Source organism: Trichomycterus rosablanca, chromosome 2 (genome assembly GCF_030014385.1).
Source record: "Trichomycterus rosablanca isolate fTriRos1 chromosome 2, fTriRos1.hap1, whole genome shotgun sequence".
Taxonomy (NCBI): Eukaryota; Metazoa; Chordata; class Actinopteri; order Siluriformes; family Trichomycteridae; genus Trichomycterus; species Trichomycterus rosablanca.
In genome coordinates this window covers 45,057,741-45,075,062 of record NC_085989.1, presented here as the reverse complement: position 1 = coordinate 45,075,062, position 17,322 = coordinate 45,057,741, and the positions used below count along the sequence as shown (strand labels likewise).

The 17,322-nt window shown below is 39.2% G+C and overlaps 1 protein-coding gene across 2 annotated transcripts; it reads right to left on the bottom strand.

Moving 5' to 3' along the window:
• Positions 1 to 5,166: 5,166 nt before the first annotated feature.
• LOC134309237 (zinc finger protein Gfi-1b-like) lies at positions 5,167 to 13,161 on the bottom strand. 2 transcript variants are annotated; one of them, XM_062990887.1, is made up of 5 exons: positions 12,915 to 13,161; positions 10,850 to 11,028; positions 9,398 to 9,538; positions 7,951 to 8,116; positions 5,167 to 5,468 (listed from the first exon to the last, which is right to left on the bottom strand). In XM_062990887.1, the coding sequence occupies exons 1-5, from the start codon at positions 13,159 to 13,161 to the stop codon at positions 5,260 to 5,262; spliced, it is 942 nt and encodes a 313-aa protein (XP_062846957.1). In that variant the 3' UTR covers positions 5,167 to 5,259. The 2 variants fall into 2 exon arrangements, 1 of the variants encoding a protein (XP_062846957.1); XR_010011012.1 differs by lacking the exons at positions 7,951 to 8,116; positions 9,398 to 9,538; positions 10,850 to 11,028; positions 12,915 to 13,161 and adding an exon at positions 5,609 to 5,704 and having other exon boundaries at positions 5,384 to 5,468.
• Between the last annotated feature and the right edge of the window lie 4,161 nt (positions 13,162 to 17,322).

Below are 17,322 nucleotides of genomic sequence, written 5' to 3'. Positions count from 1 at the left end.
ACTGATAGTACTTACCCAAGTTAGTTTAGATTAGTAGAAAAAAAAACTAGTGATAGAGAAGACCGAGCTTTAATTTTATACTAAGCTTAGCCCTGCCCCTCAATTCCCACCTAAGCCTCTAACAACAGGTCTAACAACAGTCACCTGAAACCACTTTAACCAATCAGCAAAACACAGATTAATGCATCAACAGACTATCTTTTAACAATAGTTAAATGCTACTTCAATTCTAGCAATGTTAATAATCAAAGTTACAAAGACAGGGTCTAGAACAAGTTACAGCAAAAAATATACACTTTAACCAGAAGCTTACCTTACCCAAGAATACAAATGAACACCATAAAGTTACAAGCACTGATAATAGTAATACAGTTAATACTTATAGATAGGGTCTTAATGGGTGTATAATGTGCAGAAATGTATGAGGTAGACAGTTTATGTAAAGTAATAATAAATAATAATAAATTATAGGTCCAGTGTGTAGATCAGACACAGTTGTTTGTAAGAAGGTCTGGCTCGCACTTCATGTTTCACTTCATCCAAAAAGTGTTAACTTGGCTTAATGAACTCCTGATTGTCATTTATTATGTTGGTGTTGCTTCTAGAGGCAGTTTGGAACTCTTTAGTGGATGGTTAGTTTTACATGCTGCTTCCCTTAACACTGCTTTGCAGCTGAGCTGCTGTTGTTTCTAACTGCTTGTGTTTCACAGTAGCACCCGTTTGTGTTGACTGGGGCAGATCTAGCAGGGCAGAGATTTTACAAACTGTCCTATAAAAAGCATTTCACTATGATCCACTCTCCTGCCTATGTCTGTCAGTGGAGAAGACATGGCTATGTGCTTTAATTTTACGTTCAAGTTAGCACTGTATGTGACTGAAACATAAAAAGACTTATAACATGTTCCAGAAAAGGATTTTGCTAAAGATTATAAATAATATGTAAAGTTCAGGTCATACATGACAAATACAGAGGTGTGTAAAACATGTTAATGTAATCATGACCAGGTTTGTTATATTGAAGCTACATTGAATCCCTTAATGTAATATAATTTCTTAAGTAAAACAGCCTTGTACTTGTCATACATGTAACATTTTATTTATTATGTTGATTTTTAACTCATTTTCTTTATATAATTGATTTATTACATCTGTTAGCAATTGCTTTGGTTGAAACACATAAATTAAAAAAATTAGAAGGGTTGTTCCAATACTTTTGTTTGTTTTTGACTGGCAGGAGGTATGTAAAAAAGCCTGTAAACCTTGTCATAGTAAAAACTATGAGGGTTAAACAGTTCTAAATAAAGCTTAATTACATTCGGCGTAATAATGTTACTTTATTTTATTAGATACATCATTTTTGACATAATTAGCCCGACATTTCCGGCAGGTTTTGCAGATCAGGCTTGCATAATGTGTCCTGATAATACAACCACTACGTGATCCTTGTTTTTTATATTTATTTTGAAAAGTGGCAGGCCTGAGTGAAGCAGGTATACGGCCTGTGAGAGAGGGTAATGTTTTAGTGCTGCTTTTATAGAAGAGTGTTATTAGAAAAATGCTCAGTGCTGTACTGTGATGAACGTGTTGGATTGTCGCTGACGTACTTCAGTATTTTTCTTTATGAAAACTACATTAAACTGTAATTTGCAATGTTTGAACGTGTGTTTATTAAAGAAAATACACTAATGCTGTCAAAATCTATGTTGATTTATTAAGATACACAGGGGTATCAACGTTTTTTTTTTTATGGTTAACTGTAACTTTCTTGTTTCAACATGAAAGTCAGTAATAAACTAAATATTTTGGGAGTTATGCTGTGGCTGGACCTACATCAAGGATATTACTAACTGTGTTTCCTTCTGGCATTTCGAAAACACCCCACATGTCAGTCAGGCTTCTGTCATGCCATATACTGTACTTATACAGTGGGGCCAAAAAGTATTTAGTCAGCCACTGATTGTGCAGGTTCTCCTACTTAGAAAGATGAAAGAGTTCTGTAATTTTCATCATAGGTACACTTCAACTATGAGAGACAAAATGAGAAAAAAAATCCAGGAAATCACATTGTAGGATTTTTAAAGAATTTATTTGTAAATTATGGTGGAAAATAAGTATTTGGTCAATAACAAAAGTTCAACTCAATACTTTGTAACATAACCTTTGTTGGCAATGACAGAGGTCAAACGTTTCCTGTAAGTCTTCATCAGGTTTGCACACACTGTAGCTGGTATTTTGGCCCATTCCTCCATGCAGATCTCCTCTAGAGCAGTGATGTTTTGGGGTTGTCGCTGGGCAACACGGACTCCACAAATTTTCTATGGGGTTGAGGTCTGGAGACTGGCTAGGCCACTCCAGGACCTTGAAATGCTTTTTACGGAGCCACACCTTTGTTGCCCGAGCGGTGTGTTTGGGATCATTATCATGCTGGAAGACCCAGCCACGTTCCATCTTCAATGCTCTCACTGATGGAAGGAGGTTTTGGCTTATCTCACGATACATGGCCCCGTTCATTCTTCCCTTAACACGGATCAGTCGTCCTGTCCCCTTTGCAGAAAAACAGCCCCAAAGCATGATGTTTCCACCCCCATGCTTCACAGTAGGTATGGTGTTCTTGGGTTTTTCTTCTTCCTCCAAACACGACGAGTTGAGTTTTTACCAAAAAGTTTCATTTTGGTTTCATCTGACCACATGATATTCTCCCAATCCTCTTCCGGATCATCCATATGCTCTCTGGCAAACTTCAGACGGGCCTGGACATGTACTGGCTTAAGCAGGGGGACACGCCTGGCACTGCAGGATTTGAGTCCCTCTCGGCGTAGTGTGTATACTGATGGTAGCCTTTGTTACTTTGGTCCCAGCTCTCTGCAGGTCATTCATCAGGTCCCTCCGTGTAGTTCTGGGATTTTTGCTCACCGTTCTCATGATCATTTTGACCCCACGGGATGAGATCTTGACCCCAAGGGAGATTATCAATGGTCTTGTATGTCTTCCATTTTCTTACAATTGCTCCCACAGTTGATTTATTCACACCAACCTGCTTGCCTATTGTAGATTCACTCTTCCCAGCCTGGTGCAGGTCTACAATTTTCTTCCTGGTGTCCTTCGACAGCTCTTTGGTCTTGGCCATGGTTGAGTTTGGAGTCTGACTGTTTGAGGCTGTGGACAGGTGTCTTTTATACAGATAACGAGGTCAAACAGGTGCCATTAATACAGGTAACGAGTGGAGGACAGAACAGCTTCTTAAAGAAGAAGTTACAGGTCTGAGAGAGCCAGAAATCTTGCTTGTTTGTTATTGACCAAATACTTATTTTCCACCATAATTTACAAATAAATTCTTAAAAAATCCTACAATGTGATTTCCTGGATTTTTTTTTCTCATTTTGTCTCTCATAGTTGAAGTGTACCTATGATGAAAATTACAGACCTCTCTCATCTTTCTAAGTAGGAGAACCTGCACAATCAGTGGCTGACTAAATACTTTTTGACCCCACTGTATATGCGTATATATTATTTATAAGAATACATACACTAGTGCTCCTATTATTATTATTATTATTATTATTATTATTATTATTATTATTGTACCAGATGCACAATTTGCACATATGTTTTTGCATACCGTATATTAAATATATGCACATTGTACATTTGCTACACCTTACTTTATTTGTATTTTTATTTCTATCTATCTATCTATCTATCTATCTATCTATCTATCTATCTATCTATCTATCTATCTATCTATCTATCTATCTATCTATCTATCTGTCTATCTATCTATATATCTATCCGTCTGTCTGTCTATCCATCTATCCATATATCTATCTATTAATTTATCTGTCTGTCTCTCTGTCAATCTATCTATCTAACTTTCTATCTGTCTGTCTGTCTGTCTGTCTGTCTGTCTGTCTGTCTGTCTATCTATCTATCTGTCTGTCTGTCTATTTATCTAGCTCCGTCTGTCTATCTATCTATCTATCTATCTATCTAACTGTCTGTCTATCTATCTGTCTGTCTGTCTGTCTATCTATCTATCTATCTCCGTCCGTCCGTCCGTCCGTCCGTCCGTCCGTCCATCCATCCATCCATCTATCTATCTATCTATCTATCTATCTATCTATCTATCTAGCTCCGTCCGTCCATCCATCCATCCATCTATCTAGTCTATCTGTCTTGTAAACCACAGTGGGACCAGATTGTACAGAGTAAGATGTGTTGTTGGTGTTGTTTCAGTCGCGTAAAAAATCATGAATGTGGGTTGTTTAGTTAGGTCAGCCTTGTGTATGGTGTACTCATACAAAATATGTATGATATAATAAAAATATATTAAATAATAGGTGTGACACATTTTAGATGGTGGATACTGAACTCCAGTCTCCCAAATAAAAAAAATCCAAGCACTGTCTTAACAAACTGGTCAGTTTTAGGCAAGCAGTTAAGTTACTGGACTAATAATTGAAAGGTTGCTGGTTTAAGCCCAAGCTGCCACTGTTGAGCCCTTGAGCAAGGCTCTTAACCCTCAATTGCTTAGACAATATACTGTCACAGTGCTGTAAGTTGCTTTAGATAAAAGTGTCTGCTAAATGCCTAAAATGTAAATGAAAATGGTCAAAGCAGACCACACAGGTTGCATGTTATGAACTGTATAGTTATTTAGCTGAGCTTGATGTAGCCCAGTATCAAAATGGAAAGGCGTTTCAGAAAATAGTTTTAGCTTTACTATCTCGAGTGCACACAAATAAAACCATTTCACCAAATTTAAAATTTAAATGCAGTGTCCTAAATTTTTATTTTTATTAGGATTTTAACGTCATGTTTTACACACTGGTTACATTCATGACAGGAACGGTAGTTACTGCTTACACAAGATTCATCAGTTCAAATCTTCAATGTCAAACGCAGTCATGTACATTTTTTTTATCTCCAATTCACCTCACTTCCACATCTTTGTACTGTGGGAGGAAACCGGAGCTCCTGGAGGAAACCCACACAGACATGGGGAGAACATACAAACTCCACACAGAAAGGACCTGGACCGCTCCACCTGAGAATTGAACCCAGTGTGTGACAAAACACAAAGACCTACACGTATGGAGTGACTGTTTGTGTGTGTGTGTGTGTGTGTGTGTGTGTGTGTCACTCATCACACTGAAGCTTGTAGCTTGTGTCTGTATGATTTTATTCATTAAACAGCTATCACGTGACAGTCTGGTTGTATAATTACATGAAAGAGCAGGAGACACTGAAGCCACGTGACCATCAGCTCAGGCCGTTCTGGTAGGGCACGGTGGTGTTATTTGTGCAGTGTGTCTCAAGGTGGCGCTGCAGATCCACTTTCCTCTGGAAGCCGACCGGGCAGTGCAGGCAGCTAAAAGGTCGGTAGTTACTGTGCTTCCTGCAGTGTGTGATCAGATTAGAGCTCTGACTGAACGCCTTACCGCAAACCACACACACATGAGGCTTCTCACCTGAGATACACAAAGCAAAGAGTCAAAAGTTTACATACACGTGTAAAATACATGTACAATTTATAGACAAATAAAAGTACAAAAGTATTGAGACACATCTCTTAATCACTGAATTTAGGTATTTAATTAAGTCCCATTACCACAGGTGTATAATGTGTGTGTAAGTGGAAGTGTTTAGAAACCACAGCAGCTCAGCCACGAAGTGACAGACCATCTAAATCAGGGGTGTCAAACTCACGGCCCGCGGGCCAGCGAGAGCTTAAACGACTGTATGATTGTTGTGATGGTTCGGGTCGTTACAGAGACGCACTTATAATTTAACGGGACTCCTGCGCCTTTAAGAGACAACCGTGACATCGTAGTCATGGCAACTAACTTTAACCTTAAGCCATATGACTTTTACGGCAAAGAGAACGCGAAGTAGCGTAGTCAGTAATGTAAACAATAATAAATGTCTGTAAAGCAACGTCTGTAAGTAGTGGCGTTTATATTCTCAGTTGTTAGTAAATGTTACAAATTTACCGTAATTAAATACTGTTGTTACGTTACTATAGCAATTAGTATCTTTACACACAATTTTAACTCGTTAGCGCTATTTTACGTTTGGTTAAATCTCATATTGTACCAGATGTAATACTTGACTACAGCTGTGTGCCTTTACTGTATTAAGTTCTTTATTGTTTTTATTGTTTGTATTTTTACTTCATTTTGATGCACACAGTGTATCACACAGCTGGGAAGAAAGTAAAACCGACTGTATTCTGAAGGGAGCTGTCTGTCTGTCTGTCTGTCTAGCTGGGAAAGGGGGATAAACTATTAGTGAGGGCAGAACAATTGTCTTTAAAATACACTGTAAAATCCTAAACAAACTGCATCTTTCAAAATGCATGCTGAATTTGTGACCTGCAAAGTGACACATCCCGCCAGTAGATAATGTTACACATATTTACACATGATCCTAAAATGTAAAAGAAGATAAGTAAGAAAATTAAGCAGAAGGAGGAAATGTAATGAAAATGAAAACAAGTTTGTGCTTCAGGAAGAGAAACCGGTGCGTCTCTTGTGTTATGAGGCCGTGTCTGTGGTAGAGTAGGACAATATAAATGCAGAATTCGGCCTCCAAGAAAAACAACAGACTGCAATCACAGCAGGATACGTTACAATCGGCCCTTTGAGGGCCACCATAATGCTGATGTGGCCCTCGGTGAAAATGAGTTTGACACCCCTGATCTAAAGTTACTGGCATAATATATGCCATTGTGTATAAAAGTCACCAACAGTGTCTTAAATCAGTAACTACAGAGTTCCACACCTTCTCTAGAAATTAACATCAGCACAGAAACTGTTCACCAGGAGCAACATGACTAGGGTTTCTATGAACGAGCAGCTGCATGCAAGTGTTACATCAACAAGCACAATGACAAGCATCGGATGGAGTGGTATAAAGCACACCACCACTGGACTCTAGCAGATTAACTTCTGGGTATACAATTCCTGACTGTCGACCATACATTACTCTTTACATTTTGGGTGTGTTCGAAAACCTAGTGATCTCTCTACATAGACAGCATTTTACGTCATCCTATGCGTGCTCCCGAGAATGAGGCTGTTCAAATTCTTAGATGCCTTAAAATGCTCCCTAGTAAGGCACCTTAAATCTGAATGGTATTTTGACAGAATAATGAGGAAGCATCTGATGCTTAGCAGTGAATGCAATCCCAGCATTCAGTGCGGCACAACTTTTCTCAGAAAAATAAAAAAATATGGCAGAAAAATGATGGAATCACTGTCTAAGTAGTGCGTTCAAATAATCTGTCAATGACTTATTAAAGTCCTCTCTACTTAGGCAGCTGGGACAGCAAGGCAGCTCACTGGGTTTCTGAACAGACCCTATGTCACCCCGCTCTACCTTGCTCATCATTTGAAAGGGACCCCCACAGGACCTGCACCGACCAGGTGATGTTTCATTCGGGTGGTGGATCATTCTTAGCACTGCACTGTAACTGTGTTCGTAGTGTGTGCTGTCCTGGTATGAGTGTATCAGGTGCAGCAGTGTTGTTGGGATTTTTAAATCCCTTGGTGTCAATGTCAATGCTGGGAGGAGAATAGCGCTCCAATGAAATCAGTGAAAAAGTGTCTCTGACAAAAGTCTCCAACTGTCCACCTACAACCTGTTCCTAATAAAAAGGCCAGTGTGTTTAAACAGTATTTTAAAATGCCAACAACCTGCTGTAATAGGATGCCACCGGTGCAACAAGTCAGCACACCACCACTGGACTCTGGAGCAATGGAAACTGCAAGTTTGATCGAGGAGGGATGATGTTATGGGGTTGTTTTTTAAGGGTTGGCCTAGACTCCTTAGTTCTAGTGAAATCTTAGTGCTTTAGCAATCCTAGACATTTTGGACAATTGTCCGCTTCCAATTGGACCCTCTGTGACCCTGACCAGGAACGAATTGTGCACGCAAGTGTGTCTGACTCACCAGTGTGTATGAAGGTGTGTTTCTTCATGTCAGATTTCTGATGGAACCTTTTGCCACAGTACTGGCAGGGGTATGGTCGAGTGTCCGAATGAATCAGCAGGTGAGTAGAGAGCGTGGACGAACGTTTAAACACCTTCCCGCACACCTTACATACAAAACTACGCTCCTGCAGCACACACACACACACACACAGGGTCATTCAACATTTATAGCATGTAAAATCAAAACCAAAGATGTAAAAATCCATATTTTACACTTTTCAGTTAGTACTAAAGCACCACAAACAGTAATACACACATACAGTCTGTACAACTTGCTCAAAAGCCAAAAGTATGTAGACAACCAAACATCATATCCATTAGAAAGGTTGATCACTGTTACTGGCCAATAAAAACTGGCTTGGTGTCATTGTTTCAATAAAACCCAAAGGTGGTGGATAACACTGAGAGCATCAGAACTTTGTGCAGGCATGTCCGGTTCTTAACAGACCTTGCTCGATGCATATTGGTACTGACATGCTGACACAGGAAACAGCCACCCTTAACCATTGTGAATGCACACAATTCCCTAGAATGTCACTTTTTGACATTTTATAACTAAAGGGGGTGGCACAGTGGCTCGGTGGGTAGCACTGTCACCTCACAGCAAGAACGTCCTGGGTTTGATTGGAGTGGAGAGATCCGGGTCCTTTCTGTGTGGAGTTTGAATGTTCTCCCCATGTCTGTGTGGGTTTGCTCCGGGAGCTCCGGTTTCCTCCCACAGTACAAAGACATTCAGTCAGGTTAATTGAACTTGTTTACATGCTACAGAGTCCAATGCTTATGTACACCTCTTCAGCTGATAATATTAGGTTTGTGTGCTGTTACTCAGTCATGTGACTATAACAGGTCGAATTGCTAATACCACTCCTGGTGGAAAAAGGAAGCTCAGGCAACACGCAGTAATACCAAAGGAACTACATATCCCAGGGGTCACTGCATTTGTTAGTGCTGATGCGCCACACCTGAGCTCATCACTATACCACGATGATCCCAGATCAGTGTGGAGTCTTTGGTAGACATTAAGGTGTGTATATACAGATCTGTGATCTACTGTTCCAATTGTCTCACTGATTAGGGCAGATGAAGAAGTATTGAACTGTGATCGTGTGTCGACACGTTGATGGGCTGAGTAGCTAACATGTTGCACTCTGTTGACGTTTCACCTAGCACTCTCGCATCATTTACATTCAGGTATATCTGCTCATTTTTATTCCTTTTTTTTTTTTAAACCAATTAGTGTGATGTTAGGTTGATTGTGTTCAATCTCCACTCAAGTCTTTCATTCCTGCAGTTTTGCCAGCTAGCCAGCAGCTCAATTCCTTTCTTCCTTTAGGCACAGTGTTGTTAGTTACTAACTCTACCCCTCATGTATATATACAGTACACTGAACTACAAAAAGGTCTTACTTTTGACCTGCTGTATAAAGCAGTGGGGGGCTGGGGATTGTAATGCGTTGTGTTAAGGCTTGACCCGGTGAACGGAACAGTGACCCTGTTGATGTGAGATCTGCGCAGGTGTGTTACTAATCCAACAGCCGACGACAGCACCTGAAAGTGAGAGTGAATTATTATTGAAAAGACACAGAATTTTGCATAAAGCTTTTTGCTGTTTACCTAATGTAACATTTGAAAAGGCAGTTGATATTCTATTGAACTGCAGAGACATGCTGGATGATTTATATGGTTGAACGTGAGCTATCTGATATTTATCTGATCTATAAAATTCTAAAATTGTAATGGTTTAAAGTAGCAAAAAACATACCAAAGAAAAAAATATTTCAGTATACCTAAAAAGTTTGTACACATTTTTGTAGGGTGGCTGCCTGCCATGTAGGCTGCCAGGGGATGCAGATTTACATTTACATTTTCAGCATTTAGCAGACGCTTTTATCCAAAGCGACTTACACAATGAGCAGAACACGATGAGCAATTGAGGGTTAAGGGCCTTGCTCAGGGACCCAACAGTGGCAACTTGGTGGTGGCGGGGCTTGAACCGGCAACCTTCTGTTTACTAGTCCAGTACCTTAACCACTGAGCTATCACTGGCCCAGATTATGATAATGTTCCCACCTGCCGTGCCATTGTTGGTCAGCAGGGGTCATGAAAAAGCAGATGACTGACAGTGCTGATTCCTTTAATGACACTTTAATAGCAGTCTCTTCACCTCATTAAGTGTTATTCACTCTAAAAAGATTTACTGGACTTCTGAATATGTCCAAAATATGTCCAAAATTGACAACACAAAAGAAACACACAAACGTAAGCCTGAGGGTTTTGTAACTTTGACATCTTAAACTCTTTCAAAACTTTCTTAAAAGCTTAAAAAAATATAAATTGATTTGAAGTTAACAGCCAAAGCCCTGCTGGTTGATGGCACCTGCACAGAGTCTAGGGATACTAAGGATCAGGGTGTGTCTCTCCCTACACAAAGCTGATTTGCATATGAACTCGCCTTGTGCAGGTGAAAAGAAGCAATCAGCTACTGCACACGTGTCAGATGGAGCGTGTGCTAGTCACAGCTCTCCTCAGTCAGGAGTGGGGAACATCAGTAGAGAGGAAGCGTAATGCAATCAGGTAAGTGGATACGACTAGATTAGAAGGAAAATTGGAGGAAATGCAAAAAATATTAAGAGTTCTAAAGTTGTCTAAAAATTTTATTGATTGTAAAAAATGATTTACAGTGAAAATCAAAAGAGTGTGAAGAGATCAAAAGATTTTTAAAGCTCTAATTCAATAAATACAAGATGCTTCAATTGCAACAAGAATGCACATCCTTGATCCGTTCATTGTTCTACAGTAGAACACAGTGTTAGAAAGGTTTCAGAAGATCCCTGAATAGTTCTGAAGACCTTCTCTCACCTTCTCACAAAGAGGACATTCACACAGGGGAGAGTTGTTGTCCTGCAGACAGTAGCTCAGCAGAACCTGAACCAAACGCTCGAGTTCCTGCTCTCTGCGGGAACCCACGGTCTCTACCGTCGGAGTAGACCACACTGATCCTGACTCCGGGGGGCGCTCAGTCTCACCCTCCAACTGATCTGAAGGGACACACAGGGGTCAGCATCGCTGATGTAAGCTAATATGATAATATGATAAGTAGATTATGATGTGATTACGATGGCCGTAAAAAAATTGCGTCACAGACGGTGAAATGAGCCTTTTTCTGTGTAATATGCAATTTGCTGTGAAATTCAAGATCTAAGGTTTGTGTTTAGCAATCTAACGTTTTTCATTTACATAGCATTTGAAATATGTGGCGCAATATGAAATTTGAGGCGGTCCTATCGATCACACGGTAATTACGTTAGTGTAAGAGACTTTTCTGGGGTGTAGTGAGCTCTAGTGGTGATAAATTCGGTTCATTTTATGGACTCGGGAGTCACTCAGTAATGTGATCCGGTTCACTTGAGTCACTTGAGTCACTTGTACTAGCATCTTGATTGCGATTGATTTACTGCATGAAAATGCATCCAAATATCACTTGTCTTCTTTGCACTCATCTTCTGTAAATAAATCATTCTCTCTTAATTCTCTTTGCACGTCACACTTCTCTTCTCAGTGACAAGTTGACATTTTTTTCTAAGTGGAATCTTGATCATGGGGGAGAGGGGGTGGACTCACCTACCAATCAGATGGGTTATAATAAAATATATAACTATATTTTGTTGTTGTTTTGCTTACAAGAAAATATGCTGCATTACTAATCTATACCACTACTACTGATAATAATAATAATAGCATGTGCTTAAACATAACGAACATCAGTGTGTTTAACCTCTTGTTTATCGGAATATTTAACTTATTACTTAGATTCACGGACTGGAGTAAAGTCAGTTCAGTTAAATCATCTAAGTCCACGGTGTTTCCGGTGAGCCTGCTCACTCGCCTTGTGTACTTAGCAGCAGCTCAGAGGACTCATAGGATCCGGGTTAATTGAGATTTCGGACTTGTGATGCCTGATTCAGTACAAAGATTCGAATCATCAACCCGGGTGATTCAGGAACCACCCAGCTCTAGTGAGCTCACATTGACAGCATTTTGTTCCTTTTGGGATTCCATAATCAATGTTACAGTGCACTTCTCTACACACTTGATCATCTCTCTGTAGTCTGTGCTCAAAAGAACAAGCCAGTAAAGTATTTATGCTACTGAGCACACTAAATACGCTTACACTTGAAGTCCTACAGCAATTTAGTTAGCAATCAGTTAGACAAAATGTCCAAGATGTCTGAGTGTAAAGCAGATAACTGAGTTCAACCAATTCGGACGGTTGAACTCAGTTATCAATTTTCGTCTTTCAACAAGGTGGCTGTGCTGTGTATTGTAGCTTCCATGTATTAGCTTCCATGTATTAGCTTCCGTACCTAGTGCCTGTTGATGTATAAACTTGACTCATGCAGGTGAAAAATGCAGTCTGTACTGACTGTATGTGCCGGAGGGGGCGTATTTCAGTTGAGAGGCGTCCTCAGTCAGCAGTGAAGGGTCGAATTAGTATAGAGGACGCAATCAGGGTAATTGGACACGACTAGATTAGGGGAGAAAATGGGGGGGGCATGTGTAACATATTAGGACAGCTGAACACACTAACAGTGGACGCTATCTGCCCTATTCTGTAGACAGAGACAGAAAGATGTCCATGAATTGGTGAGCTTTGATTGGAAGAGTTGTCATCCCTTTCACCCAAGGAGCATAAAGGTTATGGCATTTTTGGAGCTTACAATAGTAATTTATAGTTAGTACAGTTTAGAGATAGCAGAAAGGAGGTGACTCCCTGTCCCTGTCCGGTCTTTCCCCCATTAATCACAGGTAATTGTGTCTGTAAAGCAACCAACCAGGCCAGTAGCACTAATGGTATTGGTAAACTAGCACATTAGACCATTCAGCCACTTAAAATGTCATTTGGTGGAAATTATTTGAGTTCTACCTGTTTCCCAAAGGTCCAGTTTCTCAGTCTGGGAAGCAGGGTCAGGGATTGTTGCTTCTGGAGCCCAGTGAGGATTAGAATAACTGGAAGTTATTTTGGAAGGGATGTCAAGGGCTTCAGGTGAGCATCTTTTACCGGGCCTGGGCAAAGCTGCGAGGTGACTATCATAGCTGTAGGCGTAGAAGTGACTGGAGCGTGTGGCGTGAGATCCTGCTCTCTTGCTCTTGACCAGAAAAGAACGAGGCATTTTCTTTACGAGATGTGAGGAGGGAAGATAGAACAGGTGTCTGGAACAGAAAAAAAAATAAAGCAGAGCGTTAGGGGTGCACGTTTCCGGATTGAGAAAAAATGTTCAGGTAGACAGGATTCATCTGACAGGGTTTGTGCCCCAAATCTTGATTAGCTTTCCAGGTGTGCTGTGTGGTGTCGGTAGAATGTGCTCTCTGCGCCGCCTAGTCGAGAGTTTCCTCTCCGTTTGTGGTAACTATTTAATGCAGTCAGATCACAGATATGTCATTATGAGACCAATCAGAGATTATGAGTGTCAGCCGGCAGGTGGAATGAAAGCTATTTGCTAGCGTTGTTGCCTTAAAGCGAAAGAGGTGAGGTGATGGTGGGTATAGTAGCCAAAAAATAAAAAGAAATGACATGGTAGTAGTTAGGAGCGACATGTGTGTCTTTATATTTACTATATTTATAGTGAGGTGAATTGAAGACACTAAATTGTCCATGACTGTGTTTGATATAACCTTGTGAAGTGATGAATCTTGTGTAATGAGTAACTACCGTTCCTGTCATGAATGTAACCAAAGTGTAAAACATGACGTTAAAATTCTAATAAACAAACAAAATACAGTATATTTGCAGCATTTAGCAGACACTTTTATCCAAAGCGACTTACACTTATGACTGAGCATGATTTGAGCAATTGAGAGTTAAGAGCCTTGCTCAGGGGCCCAACGGTGGTGACTTGGCAGTGATGGGGCTTGAATCAGCAACCTTCTGATTACTAGTACACTAATACATCGTTTATTGTCGGATTTGCGAGTTTCGGGACAAAAATAATACACTAGCCATAACATTAAAACCACCTCCTTGTTTCTACACTCACTGTCCATGTTATCAGCTCCACTTACCATATAGAAGCACTTTGTAGTTTTACAATTACTGACTGTAGTCCATCTGTTTCTCTACATGCTTTGTTAACCTCCTTTCATGCTGATCTTCAATGGTCAGGACTCTCCCAGGACCACTACAGAGCAGGTATTATTTGGGTGGTGGATCATTCTCAGCACTGCAGTGACACTGACATGCTGGTGGTGTGTTAGTGTGTGTTGTGCTGGTATGAGTTTTTATACACCACTGCTGGACTGAGAATAGTCCACCAACCAAAAATATCCAGCCAACAGCACTCCGTGGGCAGTGTCCTGTGATCACTGATGAAGGTCTAGAAGATGACCAACTCAAACAGCAGCAATAGATGAGTGATCGTCTCTGACCTTACATCTACAAGGTGGACCAACTAGGTAGGAGTGTCTAATAGATTGGACAGTGAGTGGACACAGTATTTAAAAACTCCAGCAGCGCTGCTGTGTCTGATCCACTCATACGAGCACAACACACACTAACACACCACCACCATGTCAGTGTCACTGCAGTGCTGAGAATGATCCACCACCTAAATAATACCTGCTCTGTAGTGGTCCTGTGGGGATCCTGACCATTGAAGAACAGGGTGAAAGCAGGCTAAAAAGATATGTAAAAAAAAAAAACAGATGGACTACAGTCAGTAATTGTAGAACTACAAAGTGCTTCTATATGGTAAGTGGAGCTGATAACATGGACAGTGAGTGTAGAAACAAGGAGGTGGTTTAATGTTATGGCTGATCAGTGTATTAAACTATTATATAAACATTATACAGAAAATAACCTGTTATACTGTATAAGCATTTCTGCATAGCATGTTTAAAGGTCACGCCCATTTAATAGTGGTGAAAGAATTTAAGAAATTACAAACACTGATCCTTTAGTGGATCCTTTTATACCCAATCATGATTCCATCACCTGTTACCAATTCACCTGCTTATTGTGTACTGTGGGATATTCTATAAACTTTTCACTTATTTTGCCCCATCCCAACTTTTTTGAGGTGTTTTAGGCATCAAATTTTAAATTTATTTATATGAGGGGTTTTCAAAAAGTGCATGGTGCACTTTTTAAACTCTATTTAGTAAAAATTTCAAAAACAAATCACATCACTTTTCTACATTTTCACCTTCTGATGCATTTTTCCAGCACCCTACCAATGTTTTAATGGCATCAGTAAAAATGTTTTTGGTTGAGTGCGTAGCCACTGATGCAGCGCTGCTTTCACATCATCATCATCACATGAAAATCTTCTTCCCCTTAAAGCTTCTTTGAGCGTCCAAATAGGTGGAAATCAGATGGAGCTAAATCCGGACTATAAGCTCTCTCAGTCTCTCAGACACGACCGATTACTGCACCTCCCACCCTCACCGCTTCCAACCAAAATATAAAAGTGTGGAAACTTTTTGAAGATCCTAGTATATATAAAATACAATCATGCTGGTCCACCAAAAGGCACTTCTCTGTACTTTTGTTAGTTAAGTAAAGGTTTAAGGGAACCAACAAATCAAAGATTCTTCTTCTTATCACATTTTAAAATCTTCCAACTTTTCAGAGATAGGGTTTGTACTTATTAAATACAAATAAAACAAAACAAAAAAAATTTATACAAAATGCAATTCATGGCAAAAACAATAAAACAAAAATAGAAATGCTTTCCCAAAATTATTTGATAGTTAACAGTTCTATAAAGATCCAGTGATAGTAGGTGAAGGTTGGAGGATTTTACAAAAATCTTTAAGGTTTCCCAGATGGGCAAATCAAAGAGATTGAACTTTTGTGGTGCTTGAACTCTTTACATTACAGCAAAGATTGTACAGCTACATACAGTATATGATATAGTGCAGTTTTAGCACACACACACACACACACCTGTGTGATTCAGTTAGGATGCTAAAACCCGAGGTTGAGGTTTTGTACCCAGACTCAGAGAGTCCCGTTCCAGCTGCACAGAACATCGAGTGTCACGTTTGTTTTGCCACAGTTTATATGAACTCACTGCAGCTCACAACTAATATAGTATTTTTTATTAATGATGAGTGTGAATTGTATCCACACTGACACTGTTAACTTTCTCTAATTTATAGATAGATAGATAGATAGATAGATAGATAGATAGATAGATAGATAGATAGATAGATAGATAGATAGATAGATAGATAGATAGATATTCAAAACATTAAAACAAAATATTAAAACATATTATAATAAATATTTAATATTTTAACAAAAAATATTAAAACATTAAAACAAAATATTAAAAATTCAAAACAACATGAGAAAATTTCACCAACAGATTTAAACAACAAATCCCAAATTACCAAACACTCACAGAATTGGAAAAATTAAAAAAAATTCTGGGAGAAGGGCACACTGCCCCCCTCGCTGCACAGTATGTGTAAGTGCTACACCGCCTGAGAGACAGTAGGTAACAGATCGGTGTGTATATATACATGTTTATAAAATACAGTTATATATTGTCTATATATTATATATATTATTATATTATATTATTATTATTATATTATTATTATATTATATATATTATTATATATATTATTATATATATTGTCAGTTATATACCCATTTATTTATGTCAAATATGTAAATACATGTAAATACAAATTTAGGACACAATGTTGTTAAATCAAATTTGGTTGGTATTATACAACAATTGAATAATATACTGTGAGAGAAAAATGTTCATTTACACTTGAAGAATTAATACATAATCAATTACTACTAGAAAATGTAGATATGTTATAGGGCATGATTAGGGCCAGTAGTTATGTTCCAATATTCCATAAATACTGCTACAATAGAATGTTACTGGATGTTTACATGGTGTTCGTGATAAGAAGTGCGTCAATTACATTATGACATCCAAAACCCAGTTCTAGCTGGTTTAGACCAGTTCCTATGTTCTAGCTTAGAAATCTCTGTTAACCGTGGAATCTTCCACTGTCCTACAAGCTCACCAACAACAGTGTAAAGGTGATTACACTCTGTGTGAGCCTCTGTCGATGTGATCTCTCTCTGCAGACAAGATTAAAACTCTTCTACTCACAGTCCAGTCTCTGAGGTATTTTATTAGTTTTTTTTCCACCACAATACACACATTATATGGCTACAAATATGTGAACAACCCTTCTAATTAATGAGTATTTCAGCCACACCCAGTGCTAACAGGTATATAATCTCAATTAAATAAAATAAAATAATATGCTTCCAAGTTTGTGTTTGGTAAGCTTGGCATCAGGGG